Here is a 27435-nt window from a genome sequence, read left to right as displayed (position 1 = left end):
AACTTGTTTCAAACCACCAACAAGGAGAAAAAGAAAAGGGAGATTTACGGAGATAATTTGAAAACAGTGCAATATCAAAATGCAATTTTCACAATGTGTGAAAGAGAAATATGCTTTGGAACCTGAGCAAAAGGCTTTTGGTTGACATTATAAAAAGTCACCCTGTATGTTGTTAGCAACTCCCATGGTCCCTAAATATTTAGTACACAGAAACTGTCAACTATTTAGAGATGGCTACTAAAGTTTTCAGCTAATATTGCAGGCAGTCTGACATACTGCTACTTGAAATTACAATACAATCTAAAATTAAGAAAAATTGTAAAAAGAAAGAAGCAGCCAAACATAATTCTTTTATTGTTTTAAATAGACTAAAGCACTTCTACAATACTTAGATACTACATCGGTTTACAGTTTTGAGGTCAGCTCTTTCAAAATAAATATACTGAACATTTATTAAAAAAAAAAGCCTTATGAATGCAAGTTCTCTCTTTATTATTTCAAGACCAGTTGGATAAAACTTAAAATAAAGACCTATCTCTGAAGCAGATAAGATACAAGTCCTTTTTTAGAAACAGGCATGACACAACTAAATTTTTTCACCAACAGGATCATCAGGCTGCAGTAAGCTATTTAATTTGTTTCTGTCATCGAACAGGCCACCATACAAATCAACTCCACAAAGCAAGCGGCAATCTATTCTGCTTATTTTGTATGAAATAATAACTTGTGCTTGCAGGACCTAGGCCTTTAAAAAATGGATATGAACAATTGTAGTCATTACCACTTAAAAGAATTAAGCCTGTCAGCAATTGCTAATCTAAAGATATGTAAATCCTGTCAGCAATTACTAACCCAAGAATAGTAAATCAGTGGACAAGTTTCTGGTCAGTCTGCTCTTTTAACAAAGGTAAGAGTGATTTGAAGAACTCCATATCAGGAGCTCCTGTCCTTGCAGCTTAGACATCCTGGAACCTGCACAATTAGTTGAGTCTTGTTTAACATATATCTCAAGATTGTCAGATAAAGTGTCCTTTAGATTAACTTTTCTCATATGCTCATTATAATACTAAAAATCACACCCACAAGAGTGAAGACCCAGGCCCAGCCTGAGACCCCTCCTCAGGGAACATGCACAGTAGTAAAATGATTGTGTAACCAATATGCAAATGTGTAACCAATCAGCCATTTAGGACTGCCCTGAGGGTGTGAATGTAGTGATAAGATTTTGTATATAATAACCGGTGACTTTTGTTGCTGGCATGCTGGCTTTGTTTTATTATGCAGACTTGTGCAACTGTAATAAACAATATCTCATCTCTGTGTGTAAGATTGGCTCATTGCACACTGGGAATGGACTCATACTTTAGTGACAACATAACGAGAGATTAAAAATATTAATGGAAACATATTCATTTTTAAATTACTTGATGAGAAAATATTTTAAGAATAAAGAGTAACAGGATGTTGTGCATTAGGTATTGATGATGGAAGCTAAGGTTGGTGCTTTAATAAACAGTTAAAACCAATCCTAAACAGCTCTACATCCATACTGCTGGTAGGAGGTAAATGTGTGCATGTCACTGAAAGGCATGGTAAGACCAATCTCATAAATGGCACCATCAGAGCAGAACAGCAACTTTTCACCAGAGTAATCACAAAATATGAAAAATGAGCCATCACTTCTCTCATCATGAACACAAAGCAGTCACCAAGGCAACAGAAGAAAGAAGATACAGGAACTCACATAAACCTGTAACACAGAAAACACATTAAACTGAGCTTTGAACATTTTGATAGTGATGATTTTCCTACCATAACATATTTAACACCACAAATATTTTGCTTAATTAAATGGAACTGTCGCAAAAATGGTATCCTAATTATATCACAAAATTATTTTGAAATTTGGTATACAACTAAGTTCACTTGCAAAGATTTGCCTACAATAATATCTTGGACATAAAACAGGCTTAAGGACAGATTTGCAGTCAGGACTGAATTATTAATGTCTTGTTCATTACATAATAAAAATCAACATGCTTACATAATATTGAATGTTCTACCCAGAAATGCATTTTAAAGTCATGCATCATAAGGATACAGTTGTTTACAGGGAGCTAATTATGATATGTGGCAGGATGTACTTCCTCACTATTCTACCAGTGCCTAAAAAGCAGACAGTAATACTTACTAGAAAGGTTTCCCCAAGGTTATCCTGCCTGAGTGTCTACAAGCTGCATCTGAACATTTGCAGACACGCCACCTCCATAGCCTCCCTTGGACTGCATTTGGTTCTGAATTGAGCTCACCTGGAGACAGAAGGGAAAGGGGGTCAGAGAAAACAAGGCAGGCAAGCAGAAGTGAATTATGGCACCTTCTTACTTTTGGTTTTATTTTTTGTTTTGTTTTTCCAAGTGTTCTCTCACCGTTAAAGCTACATTACTTTTGCATGAGGACATACACAGAATAGGCTTTGTGGAATTTTCACTCCTGCAGGTAGCTCAGCAGGAGAGATGAAGAACTGATGCTGATGCAGAAGTTTTTCCTCTGTCCCAAAGAAAACTGGCTGATTCAGGCTTTCATGGAGCTGCTTGATTAATCAAGATGATTAATCAAATGTTATTGATATCCAACTCCACTCTATCTGACAAGCTGAAATTGAGCTTGTTATATGGAAAACATTCTTTGCCAAATATGATAAACCAGTGAAGTTAACACTATTATATTAAAAATGTAATAGTCAATTTATAAACTATCTGCATAGTAACTGAACTGTATGGCTAATTTCAGAACATTTAAAATAGGACTTTCTAAACAAAAAAAAAAGAGCCCTTTTGTTGTATGGGAGATTTTTTTGTTTATTTTTTGTTTAAGAGCATGAACTTACTTTTCCTTGATTGATACTATTCCTTTCATTGGGGTGGTATTTGTTTTTTAAACCATACTCAATCTATCAAGTTATCTGAAATGATTTTATTTGAAAGCATTTTTAAGCTGATGAAAACAAATATATTGTCATGGTTTAGCCCCAGCCCGCCCCACAGCTGTCAACTAGAACGACGAGCCGCTCGCTCAACCCTTCCCCGCCCCCGGTGGGATCAGGAGGAGAATCAGGAAACAAGTCAAAATTCCTGGGTTGGGATAAGAACAGTTTAACAGAACATCGAAAAAAGAAAAACAAACAACCCCCCCAAACAATAACAATAATAATAATAATAATAATAATGAAAGAATATACAAAGCAAGGGATACACAGTGCAATCTCTTACCATGTGGCAACATGGATGTGCAGCCCACCTTCCGAGTAATTATTCTCCTGAGCAGCGATTGTGAACTCCCAACCACAGCTCGTGCCAAAAGCCTTCCCCCCGCCCCGGTCCCAGACAGCACTTCGCACTTGAAACAGAATAGCACTGAATCATGATTAGTGCAGTCCAGAGAAAACAAGAGTGCTCCAGACAACCCCACTCCCTAGCAGCAAAAAGAAACCCTCCCCTACGGCAAACCAACCCCCACCCCCGTGTTTTAAAGCTGAGCATGACCTTATACTGTATCAAATGTCCCTTTGGCTAGTTTTGGGTCAGGTGTCCTAGCTGTGTCATTTCCCAGCTTCCTGTGGAAATTAATCCTATCTTGGCCAACCCAGCACAACATAAAAAACACACTCCACACCACCCCCCATATCTTTCATTGTCTTTCTCAATAAAAAGTAAAAGACTCCACTCCGCAGTTCTTTTGTGTTTGTACTTCATGAGTCAAAATAATAATCTACTGTCTGCAGGAAGATGTAAGGAACCACTGAAGGAGGAATGTTGTTTATACAACTGATCTGGGGGAAGGGGGAAGGACAGAGAGACATCAGACTATGAATCCTTAATGTAAAACAAAGTCTCTTCGAACTAATCCCAGAATGCAAACTGATTACTGTATTTATAAAGCTAAGCTACGGGGAAGGGTAGCCATAGACCCAGGAATCCATATTTTAAATAAATCGATAAGAGGAAGGGGACTGTTAGAATTAGGTGAATGAGATAGGTAAACTGTATGTAAACCCTGCAGTATCCAACCAATGGGGAACAGGGGAGGGAATTTGCGGACGGGAGTTGGGGGGGATATAAGCAGGGGCTTTTTGTCCTATTCTGTGTGCCTACCATTAGGTAGAACACTCGGTCTTGCAAAATTGTTAATAAAATACGCTTTGCTGAGAGATCCTGCCTGGCCCTATTATATTGGCAAGATGATAATTTCCTACAAATCTGGGGGCTTGCCCAGGAGTCAACATCATCATCTCAGGGTCCCTATTGCCGAAGGACGGGAAGGCAAGCCCTGTTGATTTCAACAATCCTGTGGATTGTTGGTGGGGACTCCTGGAGGGACCAACAGAAACCCTGAGACTGTATTGAAGAAGGCGGATCCCTGCAAACTATAAGGGAAAGGTTAAAGGAAAAAGTGGTAGGCACAATAAAAGCAACTAGGCAACTCTGTGCACAGACCAAGATAAGAAAATAGAATGTTAAGTACTACTTTGGTGGTCGGGGGTATTCTGAGAGGAGGGATGAGGCAGAAGGAGAAGCTTCAGGACTCAGAATGGGAAATATAAAGGAAAAATGCTAGGTCTAGAGAAGATAAAGGAAAAAGCACTGATACCATTCCTTCATACAGTCCATTAGGTATTGGGGAGACATGTGATGTACAAAAAGGAAGGATAAAAAGAAAATTATAAAGTATTGTGGTTTTGTCTGGACAAAGGAGCCCATGAAGAGAAGCTGCTAAATTAATGTATACTGTGATTGAGTTATAAAAGACGTATCCATCATTAACCAATTGACATGATAAACGCTTTCTGAACACCTGCAAAACGAGGGGATATTTTTCAAGTTTTAGATCCTTGTGCATGACTAGAGGGAGTCAAGTAATACATTGTTTAGAAGTAGAATGCTTAGTTTATATTTAACTAATAATTAATAGATGTATTGTAAGTACGAAACTAAACAATTATAACTAACATCAATTATTTCTTAGTATAGGTGTATTGTATGTCAAAATTTTCAAAAATTGTAATGTATATGTAATAATTATGTGAATATAAACAATGCAAGAGCATCTTGTCTTTGGAGCACTCATGGAGGATGATCCCCAGAGCTCCCCAGTGCTGTCAATAAAAGAATGCTGCTTCACAGTATAATTGAATCTGCTGTTAAGTTTATTTCTTCATTTCAGTTGGCGAGCCAGGCTGGAGAACCCACTCTGCCCGGCTGCAGGACTCGTTGAGTCAAGGACTCTCTTGGGTACCCCCAGAGACTTCTCTGGAGAGACTCCTTGTCTCATTTGGATTGCTGCGGGGACAGACAAGGACCTTTGGTAGGAAGGCATTCTTTTCAAAAAAAAAAGAAAGAAAAAGTGGGACCAGTCAGGTGGTTGTGAACTATCCATAAGTCATACGCAAGATAGCATATACCAGGTTGCTAGCACCTTAAATGTATACTGTATTTGCTGCGGAGTGGTTTATGTGGAAAACTTACTCTGCTATGATAGTTGTGGTGTAAAAACTTCCTCTGCTGAAGTTGTTGTGGTGTAAAGCCGGCTCTGTATATTTCTGTAAAGCATATTGTAGTTTTGTTCATAGTTATGCACTTTAATGCCTAAAGATAGAGTAGAAGCTGCTGTGGCTTTAACTTGTAAGGAGTGTGAGTGTTGTGAAACCATCTATGTTGTAAAGTGTCCTAATTGTACTGCTGAGTGTTATATAGATTTGAGCTGTGTGCCTCAATTGTTTTGTGTTAATTGTAATTTTTGGAGAGATTGGGATAAACTTGGAGTACAAATTGTGAGGATTGTATGTTGTGGGTAGCTTTTAGTATTATTTGTGGAGTATTGATATATGTATTAATACTCCTAGTTTATATTTTTTATAAGATTAGCTGTGTTCTGTATAAAGCATAATGGGAAGACAGCATAGTAGTGCGGAGAGCCCGTTAGGGTGTATTTTAGCTCACAGGAAAGAGATTGGGGAACCACCTGGTGATAATGTGAATAGAGAAACCTTGATGAAATATTATAATCAGTGGCCATTGTATAAATAAGATTATGAGGAAAAGTGGCCTCCTAATAAAACTTTGAGTTACAGTACTTTAATGTTATTCTTAAAGAGAGAAGGAAAATGGAGTCAAATGGCACAACAGGATCCTTTTGTTTTAACATTGGAAAAGGGAGCTGAACAAAATACAGGGAAAGATGAAACGATGTTGTTCAGCATGTAGAATAAGACAGAAAACTCCCCTGATGAGAGTGAAGGATAGGATAGAAGATTATGTGTCCCCACGGGGTGGGGTAGAACTGAAGATTATGTGCCTTCACCTTCCAAGGTAGCAGATGATGAAACTTCAGAGAGAGAAGAGGAAAACAGGGAAAAGAAATTGAGTTTTTAATTGATACTGGAGCATCTTATTCAGTTTCAAATCAGGAATTGATACCTTTAGATAAAGATTTTGTAGCAGGAGCTACTGGCCAACACAAGAAAGCTTTCTTTTTAACAGCCAATCAAATATAAATTTAGAAAACAAATTGGAATTCATAAGTTCTTATATATGCCTGGGTCTCCAAAACTGTTATTAAGACGAGACCTATTATAACAATTGAAAGCAATCATAACATTAAAATGGGGTAAAGTGAAATTCAAGATAAAAAAATGATATTTTAAATTTGGCAATGATTCAAACTGACAAGCACAGCCAAATACCTCAGGAAATATTGCATCAAGTATTTCCAGGGGTATGGGCTTCAGGAGTTCCTGGTAAATCAAAGAATGCAGAACCAGTGAAAATTCATTTGAAACCTGGAGCTGGACCAATCAGAATCAAACAATATCCTCTGAAATTAGAGGATAGGAAAAAAAAAGAGAAAAGAAATAATCAGTAACTTCCTGCAGTTAGGACTGCTGATAGAATGTGAGTAAAGAAACAAGATGGTAAAAGCTATAAAGTTAGTGCAGGATTTGAGAGTACCTGATAGTAGCTAACTCTTACACATTGTTAACCAAATTATGAGACAATCAGAAGTAGTTTCCTGTGTTGGATTTTAAAGATGCCTTTTCTGTCTTGCATTAGAGAAAGAGAGTCAGAAGCTTTTTTGCTTTTGAGTGAGAAAATCCTGATACTGGAAGAAAAGCCCAATTAATCTGGACAGTGTTACCCCAGGGACAAGAACTTGAAGCCTGAGAAGCTCTTCCAGGAAATGGGACTTTGTTATCTCCTTATAGACACAAAACCCAAAGAAGATTGTGTGCAATGTACTGTAAGTTTACTAATTTTCTGATATTAAGCGAGTATCGAGTTTATCAACAGAAAGCCCAAATGATGCAGTGCCAAGTGACTTATCTGGGATTCAAGATTTCTGGAGGACAGCAAGTGCTGAGAACAGAGTGAAAAGAAGCTATTTGCTGGACACCAGAACCTGCAATGGTAAAAGAACTCCGGATATTTCTTGGAATGACAGGTTGGTGCAGACTTTGGATTTATAATTATGGACTTTTAGTAAAGCCTTTGTATGAAACACCTCCAAATTGAATTGGACAAAAGAAGCCAGGAGGGCTTTTTAACAACTTAAAAAGGAACTGATGAATGCCCCAGCCCTGGGCCTCCCAGATGTCACCAAACCATTTTGGTTGCACTCACATAAAAGGTAAAGTATTGCTTTAGGTGTTCCCGCGCAGCAATTAACACCTCATAAACAAGTAGTGGCCTGCTTTCCTAAGCAATTAAATGAAGTAAGTAAAGGCTGGCCTGGATGTCTTTGAGCTGTGGCAGCAGTTGTACTCAATATACAGGAAGATCGCAAGTTCACTACGGGACAGAAAATGACTGCTAGTGTCCCATACAGTCACAACCATACTGGAACAAAAAGGTAACCATCGGTTATCCCCCTCAAGATTCCTGAAATACCAGGTGGTGTTGTTCGAACAAGATGATGTGAATATTGTCTCTACTAACATTGTCGATCCAGTGGATCAGTGGATCCGTTTCAGAGCCTGTGGTCCATGATTGCTTGGAAACAACAGAAGCTGTTTACTCCAGCAGACCAGATTTAAAGCAACAGCCACTGGAGGATGCTGAAGACTCCTGGTTCACCAATGGAAGCAGCTTTGTAAAGCAAGGAGTACGTAAAGCTGGGTATGCTGTAACGACTGCCCACAAGGTAATCAAAGCTAAGCCTTTGCCTCCTTGGACTTCTGCCTAGAAAGCTGCACTCACACAAGCTTTAGAATTATCCAAAGAGAAGAAGATTAATATTTGGACTGATTCAAAGTCTGCTTTTAGAGTGGTGCCTGCCCATGGAGCCATTTGAAAAGAATGAAGTTTATTAACAGCACAAGGAAAACACACTAAACATGATACTCCAATTGTTGAAAGCTGTGCTGTTACTAGAAAACTTGCCATCATGCATTTCAAGGAGCATCAAAAGGGAAACACTGATCGAGAAATGGAAATGAATTGTCAGACTATACTGCGAGACAAGCTGCTGATAAGACACAGATATGAAGGCAATGTCTCTGATCCTGGAAGGCTGTCTCCTCAAGCCAACATCAGTAGACTATACCTTGCAGTATGTTATGGGAAATGGTATTAGAACACAACAAAACTCATTAGGGAGCTGATGCTCTATACCAATATTTGATTAAAAGGTAAGAGTACTCTTTAGAAACAAGTGACCCAGCAATGTGAAATATGTCTGGAAAAGAGTCTTAATACTGTAAATAGGGTACAAATCAGAACAATTAGAAAAAGAAAATGTTCCAGGACAACATCAGCAAATAGATTTCTTCAAACTTCCTAGAAAAGGGGGTATTGGTATTCGCTAGTATTAACAGATCCCTTCTCAGGTTGGCCAGAACCCTGCCGAACTAGTAAAGCTAGAAAAGTAACTAAAGCTTTGTTAAATGAAATCATACCCTGATTTGGGGTACCCACTGTGAAGTCCTCTGATAGAAAGCCACATTTTGTTGCATGGGTAGTGCTGCAAGTCATTAAAGCATTAGAGATTGATTGGCAGTTGCATACTCCCTACAAGCCTTAAGCAAGAGGGTAGGTAGAAAAAATAAATCAAACAGCAGATGAATAAAATTTATCAAGAAACTAACTTGAAGTAGAATCAACCTTTAATGCTGCTCAGAATTCGAATCAAGCCTTGAGCCAAGGAAAACTTAAGTCTTTTCTTTTAAGCCAAGCGATAAAGTTTATGTTAAAGCTTTTTCAGGTCCACCTTTAAAAGAGAAGCAGAATGGACTGTTCCAGGTGTTGCTGACAGCCTTTACTGCAATCAAGATTAAAGATCAACCTGCCTGAATTCACTATTCAAGAGTAAAGCAAGCACCAGATAAGAAAGAGACATCAGAACCAGTAGACCTACTGCTTCACAGTTCTCTCAGCGTTGATCTTAGTGACTCTAAAAAGCATAACTGCAGTAACAAATGCTTTTACTCCTAGTTAGCTTTCACATGAATCTTTAGTGAAAACTATTATAGCCCAAAATGAATTAAAAGAAATGTCTGGACAGGTTGAATCTGAAACTGCAAAATATCCCTTGTTGACATTATTGGTGATAATTATAGTCTTGACAATAGTCTTATACAGTATTGAAATATGAGCAATCACAAATCCTTTTGGGAATAAACTGAAGTATTACATGAAGTCACAAAAAATGACTGATATATCTCATGACTCTAATTTTGATGCTAATGATTTTTACTTACATTATGCTACAATGTTCTATTTGGTACTGCTATCAGGTAACAAATAGCTATGCTGTATCACAACAAGAGATGATATTTTGCAGATCTATATTGCAAAAGAATTTGCAAGTATATTGAAAAGGGGGAAATTGAAGAGAAGCTGCTAAATTAATATATACTGTGATTGAGTTATAAAAGACGTATCCATCATTAACCAATTGACATGATAAATGCTTTCTGAACACCTGCAAAATGAGGGGATGTTTTTCAAGTTTTAGATCCTTGTGCATGACAAGAGGGAGTCAAGTAATACATTGTTTAGAAGTAGAATGCTTAGTTTATATTTAACTAATAATTAATAGATGTATTGTAAGTAAGAAACTAAACAATTATAACTAACATCATCAATTATTTCTTAGTATAGATGTAATGTATGTCAAAATTTTCAAAAATTGTAATGTATATGTAATAATTATGTGAATATAAGCAATGCAATAGCATCCAGTCTTTGGAGCGCTTATGGAGGATGATCCCCAGAGCTCCCCAGTGCTGTCAATAAAAGAATGCTGCTTCACAGTATAGTTGACTCTGCTGTTAAGTTTATTTCTTCATTTCACCCATAATAGGGCAGAAGGTATTCTGGCCAAAATATGTATCTGATCACGATTGGCTATGCCAAGATCTAAATCAGTACATAAAAAAACTGTAGAGGGTTTAAATCCTGTGACAACCTTGAAGCGCTCCCCCCATCCTTAGCAGAACAAAGGGCTATGTTATTCTGGGTTATAGTGCTGTATTGCAGTCTGATTTGGATCTAGAAAAATTAATGTAATGAATTGATGCTTAATACGCTGTTTATTAACATATATAAGAAATTACAAAAGGTAGAGGCTGAGTAATGTAACTATTGCTCAGCTAATTGGAATTGCATATAAAGTTTATAGTTTCAGGAATGAAATTAAAAAAAAAAAAAAAAGGAGGAAAAAAAGAGCCCAGGCCTGTGTTGTAGAGGTTGAACATAAATTTCAGGCCTGTGTCAAGCTGCAAGATAAACTCAGCTCATTGTAACTGAGGAGTCTGCCAGGGGGCGGCAGCTCCCACTTGGTAAACTGCAGTGAGAAGAAGAAAAAAAAAAAATATGGAAAAAAGCTGACTACCTGCTGCTAAAGTGGCAAAAGGGGGGCTTTCTTCCCCCACCCCCGCTGCAGTGATATTGCTGCTAGAGAGCTGTGATACTGAATGGAGACTGGGAGTAAATTTAAAGACATCCACAGCAGAACCCTGGTTCCAGTGAAGCTGGGAAATTAAAACACAATTTTAAATTTTTATAGACCTATTCTGTGATAACTAGTTGTAAGAGACTTTTTAGTAAATTCACCATGCTAGTTGTTGGGTCATGGGAAAGAAAAAGTTAAGGCTGTTTTGAAACCAATAGAATGCCAAATCAAGAAGAAAAATTTTTGTATATGCCAGAATGCCCTGTATCTCTCTCTTAGTTTGAGATTTGTTAAGTAAATTGCAAGCTCAAATAATGCTTTCTGAGAATTCTTTTCAGCTACATATCCCACAAGAAAATGCTTGGAAGGTGCAGATCTACTTGCCACAGTCAGAACAGCAAAGTAAGCAAGATGAGCAGCTGAAGTACCTGGTAAAGCACACACTACACCGATAAACAGAACTTTGAGCTGGTAAGGAAGAATATAATACTCCCACTTCACCAGTAAAGAAGACACATTCAATAGAATACCAGTTGGTACAAGATTTGAGAGCCATCAGTCAGATTGTGATGAATGTGTACCTGGCAGTGCCAAACCCAATACACTCTTTTGATGTGCTTGTTGGGGTAAAAGTAGTATCAAGACTACTTCTAGCTGGAGCAGTATCACAAGCAACCAGGGAAAACACAGTAGAAAAGTTAAAATTGCAGTTTAGTTTCTTTCTGAAACCCAAATCAATTGAATCAGACAACAGAAGCCACTTTACTGCTGGGGTGGTCCAAGAGTAGGCAAAATCTGAAAGACCATTGGGGAATCAACAGATGCCCTCAGATGCCCTAAAATCTCCCTGGGGTAAAATAAACTACCCCCCTCCCCCAAATCCTCTCAGTTATCCTGGACAATCTGTCCTAGTTGAAGTCCCCAAGGTGGGGTAAGTCCCCCTAGTACTAAACACCCATTTCAATAAGTATACCTGAGTAGCCACTGAGGCTCATGGCGGGGAACACAAAAAAAATACTAGATGGATTGTTCCCTTTTTCTAAAGCCGGTCCTTCGGACCGAGTTATTCTTTTTTCTTTCCTTGCAGGAAGAAGAGAAAAGAAATAGATCTTCAGATCTTCACCTGTCAAAAGTTCCTGCTTCATCAAAGCATATGTAATTGGCTAATTGAAGACACCATATTATATGGGGCTTATAGAATTTTTAGTTGTTATAAGCATGTTAATTTTTGTGATTGGTTGCATTTTTATTAGAAGTGTCCTTTTGGAGAACTAAATCTTTACAGAATTAGACAAGAAACACCTATGGTAAATTAAAGAACAGAGAAAATGGCCTGGAGCAATGTGTGGATATATACTGTATGGATGCATTGCTGAACAAACTCCTGAAAATGGAACTAACTGAAACCTAGCCTAAGAAATAATGCAAGGGTTTGTTCACCTTCAGAATCAAATCACAGAATCACAGAATGTTAGGGATCGGAAGGGACCTTGAAAGATCATCTAATCCAATCCCCCTGCCAGAGCAGGAACACTTAGATGAGGCTACACAGGAAGGTGTCCAGGCGAGATTTGAATATCTCCAGAATAGGAGACTCCACAACTCCCCTGGGCAGCCTGTTCCAGTGTTCTGTTACCCTTACTGAGAAGAAGTTTATTCTCAAATGTAAGTGGAACCTCTTGTGTTCCAGTTTGAACCCATTACCCCTTGTCTTATCATTGGTTGTCACCGAGAAGAGCCTGGCTCAGGGTATATGTGTTACATTGCCCACTTCTGCAGGAGAAAGTTTTAGGTTTGCAATGATTAACCTAAACCTTTCTGAAATTCTATCAAAGAAATTAGATTATACCCACCTTGATAAAAACAGTACATGTTTTGGTCCTTCTGGACCCGATTCATTCTCCCAACAAACTCTACGTGGATTGATTTATGGAACAAAACATGTTGCGAATGGTTATCCTTTAACAGTGGGACAGACCCATCTAATTGCAGTTGTACTTCTAAGAGGGTTAGTATATGGTGAATCTACGTAGAATGGTGGACCCCTTAAAATTGAGAGCGATTCTTATGATACTGAGTTTATTATTGAATGAGATACTGAATGGTGCATTGAAATCCTAGACACAGTAGGTCCAGAAAATGCCAATTGTGGTGAACACACCAGATATAAATGAGCTCGGACTTGGAAGGCCTACCTAAGTATGGAAATCAACTCCAATGATGTACCTCTCTCAACGTGTACCACAACCACCATAAAAGGGGCAGTACTTCCGATGTTGTCTTGTCTGCACTCGGGGATGACGGTGGCAATCAGCAGAGGCAGAAAGCATGGCAGCTCTCTCTCACCAGCTGTTTGCAAGTGAGGACCTAGTCGCAGTCTCACCTAAACCTGAGAATGAGTCCCAGCACCTGCATGGCTCCAGCACCTACAAATGGTTGAATACTCGTCTGGGTTTCGGCTTCCTCACCATTACTACCATGGGCAGCGTGACCCTGGACTAGCCCATTGTCCTGGTTTTGTTAAAAACAAGTTTCTCTTTCAGTGAATTTTGCCTGTCAGCTAAAGCCTTCATATTAACTGCATTTTCCTGGAGAACCAGACACATGTTTTGGTAAACCTAGCAATGGAATGCAAACTTATTGATAAGCACGAATGGACATCTCGCGAGAGGGGCGACAAGAAACAAGTGACCAAGAAACTGACCAACTGTGTATAACATTCCATTCACGTGAATACTTCATATAAAAGTGCGAGATCACGAGGATCTCGTCCCTTTTTGCCTTTGCTTTTTTCCCTTTTTTCCTTATGGCCGACATTAGGAGAGGACCTTGCTAGTCGTCCCTGCAAACTGAGGCCTAGTGAGAGACTGAGTCCAGCTCTGATCGGCTGCAGAGTCTAATCCAAGACTTCGGGTGCCGGCTCTGCAGTTGCTGAGACTTTCAAGATTGGTTTTGTATATTTTGTATTATTTTCTCTATTCTTATTAGTAGCATTAGTAAAACATTGTTAATTTTTCCAACTCTCTTCTCTCTGTCCTTCTTTCCCTCCCGATCGCCTGTCCTGAGTGGGAAGGGGGGAGAGGGAGGGGCAAAAGGGGGAAGTGGGGGGGAGAGGGGGTTAACAATACATCTGCCAGGGTTTTATTGTCACCCCGCAATCTTAACCCTCGACAATGCCTAATAACTAGAATGTTAGAAGGAAAAGAAGGTACCATTTACACTGATTCTAGATATGCATTTGGAGTAGTGCACACCTTTGAGAAAATTTGGGGAGAACGGGGTCTTTGGGAAAGAACTGGTTCATGAAGAACCAGTTGGAAAATTGTTACGTAACCTGACATCACCAATAGAGGTGGCTGTAGTACACGTTAAGGGACATCAGAGGGGAAACTCCTTTTGTGTCAGGGGAAATCAGATAGCAGATGAAACAGCCTGAGAAGCAGCCTTAAAACCTGGAGTAATAACTATATCTATTATCTCAGGCCTGAGGTCCTGGCCCTGCAAGAAATTCCAGTTTTCAATGAAAAAGAAGTCCTCCAAGAATTAGTAGCCAGGGAACAGAATGGAAAATGGGTACTCCTAGATGGCAGAGAAATGTTAAATGTTAAATGAGCAAACCATGAGGGAGGTATTAGCAATTTTACATCAGGGAACTCATTGGGGAACACAAGCCATGTGTGACGTAGTGTTATGAAAATATGGGTGTACTGGAATTTATACTATAGCCAAGAAAATTTGTGAAAGATGGTGGTTTGTAAAAAAAGTAAATAAAAAGGCACTTAGAAAGCAGCCTGTGGGAGGGCGGAGTCCAAGTTTACAACCCTTTCAAAATATTCAAGTTGATTTCATGGAATTACCTGCAGTTGGTTGAATTAAATACTTACTAGTGTTGGTAGATCACCTTACCAAGTGGGTAGAAGCTTTCCCTCTGAGCACTGCCACAGTGGAAGTGGTAACAAAAGTGATTCTAGAACAAATTATTCCAATATATAGAATAGTGGAAAATATAGACTCAGATCAAGGGGGACATTTTAACTCTAGGCTACTGCAAAGACTAATGGACAGTTTGGAGATATCTTGGGATTTTCATACCCCCTGGCATCCACCTTCATTTGGAAAAGTAGAAAGGATGAACCAGACCTTAAAGAAGCAATTGTCAAAATTAGTATTAGAAACTAGATTACCCCGGACTAAATGTCTACCTATAGCCTTGCTGAGGATCAGAACTGCTCCTCGCAAGGATATAGGAATTTTGCCTTATGAAATGCTCTTTGGGTTACCATACCTAGGCAGAAACAACAGACCCCTCCAATTTGAAACTAAGGATATGTTTCTCAAAAACTATATACTTGGGTTGTCCTCTATCTTTTCTCAGGCACCAAGGGCTTCTTGCACAAACTCCACCATTAGAGTTTGCAGCTCACAAGTTTCAGCCTGGAAACTGGGTCCTGGTCAAATCCTGGAAGGAAACTAAGCTTCAGCTAGATTGGGAAGAAGCATTTCAGGTTTTACTGACCACTGAGACAACAGTACAAACAGCTGAGAAAGGGTGGATTCATTACACATGGATCAAAGGGCTAATTGAACCTCCAAAGGACAACAGTGAGTGGCAACTACAGACAACTGACAACCCCCTTTGACTAAAGATGCAGAGATGAAAATGAAATGGAACATTTGGGGATTATTAATCTCGTGTTATGTAGAATTTACAAATGGGTTACTCATCATTAACATCACTGAAACTGAAAGTTCCCTAACAATTCAAGTAGATGCTTGCCAGATCCTTAATTGTGGAGATGTACAGAGCCAAAGAGAATCGAGCTATGAAAACAAATACATGTGTCCAGGAGAACCGAGTCTAAGGATGATTTAAATAAGTGCATAGTTTTTGTTGCTGTCTCTCCTTGCCCCTCCTGGTACAGTGTTTTCTGGACCGCAGAGTTTAGGGGATGGACAATGAGTGATGAATGGTTATAGAGTTGAAAATAAAAATTACCCTATCCAAAGGACAATCTCTCCCAGGATGTGAGTCCCTGCAGTGCAACCCTTTACTAATTACAATACAGGGAGTAGATGATTCAGTAAGTGGGGTTTATGGATTAGGAGCAGACATTAGTGGAAAAGACGCCCTAGGAAGGTTCAAAATATAAGTGTTAAAGAACAATAGTAATGAAGAAGCAACAAGATCACCTACTGAAAAACTTCTAATAGAGCCTTGGGTCCTGCTGAATGACCCTAAAGTGGTCACTGTTGTAGAAATATCAGATTTAAGAGAAACCTTTGAAATCAAAACAGGATATGGAGATACAAATGCCTGAGTAGAATGGATCCAATATACAGTGCAAAGCCTAAAGAAGAGCAATTGCTATGTGTGTGCATCAGGAAGGCCTGTGGCCCAGGTGGTACCCTTCCCTCTGGGATGGAGTAGAGATCAGCAGGGGATGGAGTGCATCTTAGCCTTATACCAAGACTCTACAGCATGGGGAAATAAGTCATGTCATACTCTCTCCCTACTCTTTCCAGCCTTAAGGGAGAAAGATCTCAGAATTCCCCTGGCATTTTCAGGAATAATTGGAAATCATACTGCCCGTCTCTCACGACACGGCAGGAATGATACCAGGTTCCTAGGAAACATGAGTAGGTGTGTAGAGACACGGAAAGTTGATCCTCATGAAAGCAACTATACTTCTTTAAATGTTTCCCGAGGGGATCTTTGGTGGTACTGTGGGAAGATGACACTTCATTCCATTTTACCCCCACACTGGGAAGGTACCTGTGACATTCTTCAATTGGCAATTCCTTTTACACTGTAATTCATCAACAGAAAAATTAATTTAGGGTTTTCCTTTGATGACAGTGTTTATCTCGATTTGATTGGGGTTCCCAGAGGAGTCCCCAATGAACACAAAGCAAGAAATCAAGTAATGGCATTTTTTTAATCCTTTTTATTCTGGTAGGTGACTATAAACAAGAATGTAGATTGGATAAATTACATCTATTATAACCAACAACGATTTATAAGTTATACTAGAGAAGCAGTTAAGGCTGAACAATTAGATGCTACTAGTAGAATGGCATGGGAAAATAGGATGGTCCTAGATGTGATGTTAGCAGAGAAAGGTGGTGTATGTGTAATGTTAGGAGATAGGTGTTGCACCTTTATCCCAAACAATACTGCCCCCCGATGGCACTATAACCAGAGCTTTGCAAGGACTCACAACCTTAGCAGAAGAATTGGCTGAGAATTCAGTGATAGATAGTTCACTCACGGGATGGTTAGAATCTTGGTTTGGAAAATGGAAAAGAATGATATTGCAGTGCTGTGCAAGAGATCTCTCAGCTTTTTTAAATCCTTAAACAGAGCAATGTAAAACTATCTTATACTTTGGTGATTTAATCAAGTAAGCAATAAAGCTGCAGTATGTGGAGGGAGTGTACCACCCCATTCATGGAGTGGGTTTAAAAACTTTAACATTTCACCAAGCTGATCATCACAGCATCTTCTGTTGGCCTTCAGAACAAAAGAAATCTGAATGTAATCAATCAGTTTCAGAAAATAATCTAATTGCTACTAGGTCAATGCTTTCTAGCAGGACGGTGGCTTCCAACTCCTGTTTGTTGCCCATGCTGCATGCTTTGGTGTAAAGGCACTTCAGCTGGGCTGTTGGCTATGCCACCTTCTTAGAGGAACACCCCTTTCAGGTATTTCACTGGTGTTTCCCTGTTGGGTCCTATTACCTCAGGAGCCCCTGGCTCATGTCCATAAGGCTTCAAAGGTGCTCCGGTGTACCCAGCATGTCTTGGAGCAACAGGCTAAGAGCCCTCACTAGCACCCTGCCCCTCTAACCTTGGCATGTCATCCCACAGCTTGTCACGGGGCAATCCTGATATTGTCCCCCTCTCCCATCATGTCTGTTTTAAAGCTCTATCTATGAGCCCTGCTAGCTCATGAACAAAGACCCACTTCCCCCTTTGAGAAAGTTGAATCCCATCTGATGCCACCATGCCTGGTGTCATGTAAGCCATCCCATTATTGAAAAACTGTTTCTTCTAATCACAGAATCATAGAATCATTTCAGTTGGAAGAGACCCTCAGGATCGTCGAGTCCAACCATAACCTAACCTAACTCTAGCACTATACCATGTCCCTAAGAACCTCACCTAAATGCCTTTTAAACACCTCCAAGGATGATGACTCCACCACTTCTCTGGGCAGCCTGTTCCAATGCCTGACAACCCTTTCCATGAAGAAATTTTTCCTAATATCCAATCTAAACCTCCCCTGGCACAACCTGAGACCATTTCCTCTTGTCCTATCACTTGCTACTTGGGAGAAGAGACCAACACCCTCCATGCTACAACCGCCTTTCAGGCATTTGTAGACAGCTATAAGGTCTCCTCTCAGCCTCCTTTTCTCAAGGTTAAACAGCCCCAGCTATCTCAAGTGCTCCTCATAACACTTGTGCTCCAGGCCCCTCACCAGCTTCATCGCCCTCCTCTGCACTCTCTCTAGTACCTCAGTGTCCTTCTTATGATGAGGGGCCCAAAACTGAATACAGCATTCAAGGTGGGGACTCATCAGTGCTGAGTACAGTGGCACTTCTCTAGTCCTGCTGGCCACACTATTCCTGATACAAGCCAGGATGCTGTTGGCCTTTTTGGCCACCTGAGCACACTGATGGCTCATATTCAGCTGACTGTCAGTCAACAATCCCAGATCCCTTTCTGCTAGGCAGCTTTCCGGCCACTCTTCCCCAAGCCTGTAGCATTGCCTGGGGTTGTTAAGACCCAAGTGCAGGACCCAGCACTTGGCCTTGTTAAACCTGATACAATTGGCCTCAGCCCAATGATTCAGCCAGTCCAGATGCCTCTGTATGGCCTTCCTACCATCCAGCAGGTCAACACTCCCACCCAATTTGGTGTCATCTGCAAACTTACTAAGGATGCACTCGATCCTTTCATCCAGATCATTGATAAAGATATTAAACAGAACTGGCCCCAATACTGAGCCCTGGGGAACACCACTCGTGACCAGCCACCAACTGGATTTGGCTCCATTCACCACAACTCTTTGGGCCCAGCCCTCCAGCCAGTTCTTTTTCCATCAAAGAGTACACCCATCCAGGCCATGAGCGGATGGCTTCTCCAGGAGAATGCTGTAGGATACGGTGTCAAAGGCCTTACTTGAGTCTAAGTACACTACATCCACAGCCTTTCCCTCATCTACTAGGTGGGTCACCTTGTCATAGGAGGAGATCAGGTTGGTCAAATAGGACCTGCCTTTCATAAACCCGTGTTGACTGGGCCTGATCATATGGTTCTCTTTTAAGTGCCATGTGATGTTACTCAAGAGCATCTGCTCCATGACCTTCCCTGGCACCAATGTTAGACTGACAGGTCTGTAGTTCCCCGGATCATCCTTCTGGCCCTTCTTGTAGATGGGAGTCACATTTTCCAACTTCCAGTCAACTGGGACCTCCCCAGTTAGTCAAGATTTCTGATAGCTAATGAAAAGTGGCTCACTGATCACCTTCGCCAGGTTCCTCAGCACCCTTGGTTGTATCCCATCTGGCCCCATAGACTTGTGGGTGTCCAAGTGGTGTAAGAGTTTGCTAACCATTTGCCCTTGGATTATTGGGGCTTCATACTGCTCCCCATCCCTGTCTTCTGGCTCAGGGGGCTGGGTACCTGGAGCACAACTGTTCTGACTATTAAAGACGGAGGCAAAGAAGGCATTTAGTACCTCAGCCTTTCCCTCATCTTCTGTTGCTGTTTCCCCCCGCATCCATCAGGGGATAGAGATTCTCCTTAGCCCTCCTCTTGCTGCTAATGTATTTATAGAAACATTTCTTGTTGCCTTTTACAGCAGTAGCTAGGCTCAGCCCAGCTGATCTCAGCTCTCAGAATTCTTGTATTCCTCTTGACTAGCCTCCTCCTCCTTCCAAAGGTTATAAATTCTCTTTTTATTCCTAAGTTCCAGCTGCAGCTCTCTATTCAGCCAGGCCAGCCTTCTTCCCTGCCAGCTCTCCTTCCAGCACACTGGGACAGTCTGCTCCTGCACCTGTAAAATTACCTTCTTGAAGAGAGACCAGCCTTCCTGGACTCCTTTGTCCTTCAGGACTGTCTCCCAAGGGACTCTGCCAACCAGCCTTCTGAACAGGTCAAAGTCTGCCCTTTGGAAGTCCAAAGTAGCAGTTTTGCTGACCACCGTTCTAACTTCTCCAAAGATAGTAAACTCAATCATTTCATGATCACTATACTGAAGGCAACCTCCAACTGACACGTTGCCCATGAGCCCTTCTCTGTTTACAAACAACAGATCCAGTGGGGTTCCTTCCCTAGTAGGCTCACTAACCAGCTGTGTTAGGAAGTTGTCTTCCATGCACTGCAGGAGCCTCCTATACTACTTCCTCTCTGCTGTGTTGTACTTCCAGCAGACATCTGGTAGGTTGATAAGAACAAGGGCTAGTGATCAGGGGACTTATTCCTTCTCTGCCTCTTCATCCTGGTTGAATGATCTGTAACAGACCCCCACTAGGATGTCCGCCTTGTTGCCCTTCCCCTTGATTCTCACCCATAGGCACCCAACCCTATCACCACCCTCATCAAGTTCCAGACAATCAAAACACTCCCTAACATATATGGCTACCTCACCTCCTCTCCTTTCTCGCCTATCCCATCCATTGCAGCACTCCAGTTTCTGAGATGGCAATTAAATTATAGTTTTTCTGCCTCACAATGGCTTCCAGCTCCTCTTGTTTGTTGCCCATGCTGCGTGCATTCGTATAGATGCACTTCCACTGAGCCATTGATTCCACTGGAATGGCAAACTGAAGGGCTTTGTTAGCATTACCCTCAGATGCTGGCATGTTACCCTTGGGTGTGCCTCTGCCACACCTTGTTTCCTTCCCCATCAAATCTAGTTTACAGCCATCTCAATAAGTTCTGCTAACTCTTGCCCCAGGATCCTTTGCACTTTTGAGACAGGTGCATCCCATTTGTCGCTAGCAGGCCAGGTGCCATGTAAGCCATGTTGCTGCCCACAACTGAAAGGACAGAGGAAAAAAAAACATGTGCTTCTGATTCCCTTACCAACTGTCCTAAGACACTGAAGTCTCTTTTGATTGCCCTTGGACTATGTGTTGCAGCTTCATCACAACCCACATGGAAGAGCAGTAATGGGTAATAATTTGATGGCCATGTCTGGCTAGGAAGTTTCCTAGTGATGTTCTTAACCTGGGCCCCAGGGAGGCAGCAGACTTCCCTAAAAGGAGGGTCTGTTCAGCATATTGGATCCTCTGTTCCTCTCAGAAGGAAGTAATCTACAACTATAACCTGTCTTCCTCATGGAGGTGGTTGTGATACAGGGAGTAAGCCTTTTTGACCTTGGCAATACCTCTTGTGCAAATGGACTGTCATCCACATCATCCATGGTCTGGCCTTCCACATCCAGAGCCTCATACCTGTTATACAGAGGCACCTGGGAAAGTGAGGTGGGCAAGGAGGGGGGTCTCCTGTTGCCCCATATGCATGTTTGTGTTAGCAAGTTGTGGCAGGTGCACCTCCCTCAACTCCTTGAAAGCATGAGAAACTTTTAGACCGATGGAGCACTATGGTCATGTACATGCTCCTCAGTCAACAGACAGGGCCCTTGGCTAACGAAACACCTTAGTCAAGAGGTGGGAAAATAGGCAAATGTGAAAAAGTAGAGATTTGTGATTATAAAAAGAGAGAAAAGGATTATTTTTTGCATACTGTCTCTTCTTATCTGGGATCAGAAAAATCACTCTAGTCATTGAGCACATTAATCAAAAGAAAAAAGAAACAGAGATACAACCAGTTATGAGTGTTAAAATGAAAGAAAAAGTCCACGTAGAGAGGTAATAATGATTATCTACTATCTGGAGATGAGTTGGGTATTATGCAAGGCAAAGGTGAAGGTAAGTAAGGGAAAAAGTCTGAGGTGAGAGAGTAAAGCTTCAGGCAACCAGCACAAGCCTCCCATGAGGCTGCTCAGCTATGAGAATGAGAAAGGTTTTCACAGGAAGGGCAGCAAACATCTAAAAAGCAAAAAGCCATGCATTTTTAAAATTTTATTAATAACACCACTCATTTCATTATTTCAGTGTTGCTTCAGGGAAATTCTGGTACTTTGCCATGTCAGATTTCCCAGCTTTGCACTTCCCCAATGACTACTGAGTTATGAAAGTTTTTTTCTGATTACAATAAGCTGTAAAAAAATCAAACTAGTTTCTAGGAAGCTACAAATGACCTCACTTGTCTACATTAAAACTGACTTTTTCTTTACAGCTCTATTATTTACCCTGACAGAACTCTGTCTCCCCCTTTGCTAAAATCTACCATGGAGAAACATTTTTCCTTTAAAGGGGATTATTAAGGTTAAGAAGCATTTTTCATCATTATCTACATGCCACCCTTTTCTTAGATCATGTATTAATGACCTTAAAAATGTATTGACATTTCACAGAAGATATGAATTAGTACAAAATAAATCTATTCTCATAAGGTCACTTTCAATATCTATCTTCATGTATTGGATGTATGTGGCAAGGTTTTGGTAGCCAGAGGGGCTGCAGGGGTGGCCTGTGTGAGAAGAGACCACCCCTGCAGGGTGGGCAATGACCTTGTGCTGATACCTAAAATCAGCAATTAGTAATAAAATAAGTCTATACGAATAAGTGTCATAGATTTTAGGCATTTACTAAGTTAATAAGAATAAGGTTTACAGATGTTAGGTTTTAGGCACTTGTTAGGCATTAAGTCACAAGAATGGTATTTGTTAAGATGAGCGGAAGGATAAGAGACAATGTCCTTGCTCTCAGAAGATAAGGTGGCAACACCAGTGCAAGCAGGTTAGAAGACGAATAACAAAGGAATGTAATGCATATGCAAAGGATTTATTGGAAATGTAATGAATATGTATGATCTGTGTGGATATAACCTGTGTCTGGGAACTGTTTGGGGCCCCACTAGGTGGAACCATCCCCGTGAGTGCTGGTGCATCAATAAAGGATGTTTGCTTTTAAAACCGCAAATTTTGGTTTTAGAAGTTTCTTCAATTAGCCAATTTACGGTATCAGTGCCAGATACAGTGAGTTCCAGCAGGCTCCACAACAGCCCCACTGCAGGTCATAACTGAGCCCATGAGCAAAGTTGGTAATGCCTCTGTGAAAGCATATTTAAGAAAGGGCAAAACTGCTGGAGAGAGGGAGGAGGAGGGAACAAAAAGAGTGAGAAACATCAGAGGGAACACCAAGGTCAGAGAAGGAGGAGGTGAGCCAGACACCAAAGCAGATACTCCTGGCAACCTGTGGAGAACCCACACCGAACAAAGATTTCAAGTAGACTCAGTGGGGGGAGGAGATGGAGTTTTGAGCAACAGAGAAGAACCAGGGGCTGTTGATGCCTTAGGAACTAACAGGGGAACACCTGAGCAATGCCTCAAATTAATTAGGGCTTCATCCTCCAAAAAGGTGACACAGTTGACATCCCAACTGAAGTGCCTCTAAGCCAATGCATGCAGCACCAGTAACAAACTGGAGGAGTTGGAAGCCACTGTAAAGCTGGAAAGATATGGCCTAATTGCTGTTAAGGAAGCTTATTTTTCCTAGGTTTCCTATAGCAGAGACTCAAGCATGGATTCGAGAAATTATTCTAAAATAAATAATTTATTCACAAGGTATAGCATAGAGCAGCTCAAGCTGGGTGCCTCTTGAAGAGGGACCCTCAGCAGAAAAAACTTGGACAATTATATCCCCACAATCCAAGCCCCCACCCACCTGTGTGTCACTCTGGGCCAATTGCAAAATTAGAGCCTGAGGTCTCCCTGTTCTTCATTGGATCTCTTCATTTTTGTCAGGTGGGCCATCAGTCAAAGTTCTGACCTTCAGTTGCTATTTTGCACCTGCAGCTGGAGAAAAATAAGTTCTTGGCAATGGCCAAAGCATTGTTCTGTTTCATCTTCTGTTAGACGCAGTTCTGTTTATTTACTTATCTCCAGGGATGCAGCTCCCCTTATCCCCTTTTCTTCTAGCTTGAAGACTCTGAGGCCTTTTTTTCTTAATGAGGCAGAAAGTTCAAAGGTTCACAGCTTTCAGAAGTTATGCTAAGCAAACTTACTTCTGCTAAATTAATTCTATATAAGTAGTTTCTAAACAAGTTCTATAAGAAGCAGTATACCAAATAATTCAATAAGCTAAGGCGGTCTATTCCCTAACATGGCTATCACTGAAACTTGGTGGGATGTCTCACATTACTGAAGCACTGCAATGTGATGGCTATAAACTCTTCAGAAGGGACAGGCAAGGAAGGAGGGGTGGGCATGATGCCCTCTATGTAAAAGAATGAATTGACTGCACAGAGCTGTCTTTGAAACACAACAATGAACTTAAATCACCATGACATCTGCTGGAATAGCAGAGCAGTAAGCTGTACACTGTCCAGGAAACAGGATAATTTTCTAATCCAGGTGGTAGACAGCCCAACCAGAGAAGCATTACTGGACCTGTTGCTCATCAACAGAGACAAACTAATTAGAGAGGTCAAGATTTGTGGCAGCCTGGGCTGCAGTGATCATGCACTGGTGGAATTCACGATCTCGAGGGATATGGGCCAGGCGAAGACTGAAGTCAAGACCCTGAATTTTAGGAGAGTGAACTTTCAGGTGTTTAAAGAACTCCTGGGAAACTGACCTCAGGGATAAATGAGTAGAAGGGAGCTCTTTAAGGACATTTTTCTTAGAGCACAAGAGCTCTTGATTCCCATGTGTAAGAAATCAGGCAAGGAAGGCAGGAGACCAGCATGGCTGAGGACCTTTTGGTGGAGCTGAAGTGCAAGAAGGAAATACATAGGCAGTAGAAGCAGGGTCACACATCCTGGGAAGAATATAAGGATGTTGGGCCAGGTGTGTAGGGATGGGATCAGAAAAGCTAAGGCACAGCTGGAGCTGAATTTGGCAAGGGATGTGAAGAATCATAAGAAGGGTTACTACAGGTACATTGGTCAGAAAAGGAAGACTAAAGAAAATGTACACCACCCCCCCTCCAGTAAATAAGACAGGAGATCTACTGACAACTGACATGGAGAAGGCTGAGGTGCTCAATGATTTTTTTCTTCCTTTTTCACTGGAAATCATTGTTCCTGCATCTCTCAAGTCCCTGAACCTCAAGGCAGGGACTTGTGCAACAAAGTCCCTCCCATCACAGGAAACGATCCGTTTTGAGACCATCTGAGGTACCTAAACATACACAAGTTCATGGGACCCAGGGTCCTGAGGCAACTGGCAGATGTAGTTGCTAAGCCACTCTCTCTCATATTTGAGAAGTCATGGCAGTTGAGCAAAGTCCCCAGTGACTGGAGAAAAAGGAATATCACACCTATTTTTAAAAAGACGGACTCTGGGAATGACTGACCAGTCAGCCTCACCTCCATGCCAAGTAAGATCATGGAGCAGATCCTCCTAGAAGCTATGTTGAAGCATATGGAAGACAGCGAGGTGATTAGAGACAGACAACATGGTTTCACCAAGGGCAAATTGTGCCAGACTACTCTAGTGGCCTTCTACAATGGAGTGACTGCATCAATGGACAAGGGAAGAGCAACTGATGCCCTCTACCTGGACTTCTGTAAGAACTTTGACATGGATCTCCACAACATCCTTCTCTCTAAATTGGAGAGAAATGGATTTGATGGATAGACTATTAGATGCATAAGGAATTGGCTGGATGGCTGCATCCAAAGAGTTACAGTCAACAGCTCACTGTCCAAATGGAAACCAGTAATGAGTGGTGTCCCTCAGGGATCCATACTGGGACTGATACTGTTTAATATCTTCATTAAAGACATAGACAGTATCCTCAGCAAGTTTGTGGATGACACCAAGCTGAGTGGTGCAATTGATATGCTAGAGGGACAGGATGCCATCCAGAGGGACCTTGACAGACTGGAGAAGTGGGCCCATGTGAACCTCATGAAGTTCAACAAGGCCAAGTGCAAGGGCCTGCACCTGGGTCAGGGCAATCCCCAATATAAGTACAGACTGGGTGATGATGTGATTGAGAGTAGTCCTGCTCTTATGAGACCCCACCTGGAGTATTGCATCAAGTGCAGAGAGGGTGAGCAGGAAGGGCCCTGACACTTCAAGTGGAGGCTGCAACCCACCTGCAAGGGGCTGAGAACAGCAGGAGCTGTGGTATCCACCCAGCAAAAAGCTGTGTCTTCAGTGTCCTTTGCAGCCCCTCCAGCTGCAAGAACTGATGCAGCCACCCAAACAGAGCTTTCAAGAGAACATGCAGCTGTCCAAGTCCCAGGCTGCAGGGTGTGTTTCTGAGTTTCAGGTCAGTGTCTGATGGCAGCAGTGAGATCACCTGTGGGAGATGTGGCCAAGTAAAGGAGCTGCTGAGCCCGGTGACAGAGCTTCAAGAGGAGGTGTCCAGGCTGAGGAGTATCAGGGAGTCAGGGAAGGAGACTGACTGGTGGAATTGTACTCTACCATCCCTGAGACAGATGCACCAGCCAACCATGGTATAAGAGACAAAGGACCCCCTACCCTCTTGCCACCAGACAGAAGGGGAGAATGGAAGCAGGTTACTTCTCAGGGCAGCAGGCCTCACCCCTTAGCCTGCCTCACCTTCCCAGGTGCCCGTATGCAACAGGTATGAGGCCCAGGAAATGGATAAGTAGACAACTGATGATGCGGATGAAGGTCTTTCTAGGATGGAGGGGTCATCTAGGCAGACTACCTCCCGCGTCACAACCACTCATGTTAAGATAAAATGAAGGGTAGTTGCCATAGGTAACTCCCTTCTGAGGGGAATGGACCAAACCCACAGGGAAGTCTGCTGTCTCCCTGGGGCCAGGGTAAGAGATGTCACTAGAAAACTTGCTGGTCTGGTGAGGTCCCACTTTTGGTTCTTCGTGTCAGCAGAGAAGAGGTAGCAAAGACAAGTCCAAAGGCAATCAAAACGGATTTCAGAGCCTTGGGGTGGTTGGTTGAAGGATCAGATGCTCAGGTGGTATTTTCTTCGGTACTTTCAGGAGCAGGGAAGAATATTGAATGGAACAGGTAGACCCAGCTGATCAACATGTGACTCCAAGGCTGGTGTCATTGTCAGAACTTTGGGTTTTTCAATCATGGGATGGTCTATCCATCACCAGGTCTACTGACATCCAATGGGATGCACCTTTCTCAGAAGGAGAAAAGGATTTTGCTCAGGAGCTAGCAGGGCTGATTGATAGAGCTTTAAACTAGATTGGAAGGGGGAAAGGGACAATACCAGGCTAGTAAGTGACAAGGACCAGGATGGCATGCCAAAGCTCGAGGAGCTGCATGCTAGTGAGGTTCTTCAGGCTGCTCTATGAGGTGGTGGGCACAATGAACCACACTTGACATGTTTCTACACAACTGTTCGCAGCATGAGGAACAAGCAAGAGGAGCTAGAAGCCTTGGCCCAGTCTCAGAGATATGACATC

General features: G+C 41.7%; 1 protein-coding gene across 2 annotated transcripts in view; it reads right to left on the bottom strand.

Moving 5' to 3' along the window:
• Positions 1–329: 329 nt before the first annotated feature.
• LOC135577163 (CDC42 small effector protein 2-like) overlaps positions 330–27435 on the bottom strand; it is a 145638-nt gene continuing 118532 nt past the window's right edge. For both annotated transcript variants that reach the window (XM_065044990.1, XM_065044991.1), the window contains 2 exons: positions 2192–2309; positions 330–1750 (listed from right to left, as the gene is read on the bottom strand). In XM_065044990.1, coding sequence (XP_064901062.1) covers positions 2211–2309 — 99 coding nt within the window. In that variant the 3' untranslated portion in view covers positions 330–1750; positions 2192–2210. The remainder of the gene's footprint in view (positions 1751–2191; positions 2310–27435) is intronic.

The sequence above is a fragment of the Columba livia genome, chromosome W (assembly GCF_036013475.1).
Source record: "Columba livia isolate bColLiv1 breed racing homer chromosome W, bColLiv1.pat.W.v2, whole genome shotgun sequence".
Lineage (NCBI taxonomy): Eukaryota > Metazoa > Chordata > Aves > Columbiformes > Columbidae > Columba > Columba livia.
This window is presented reverse-complemented; position numbering and strand designations above follow the sequence as displayed.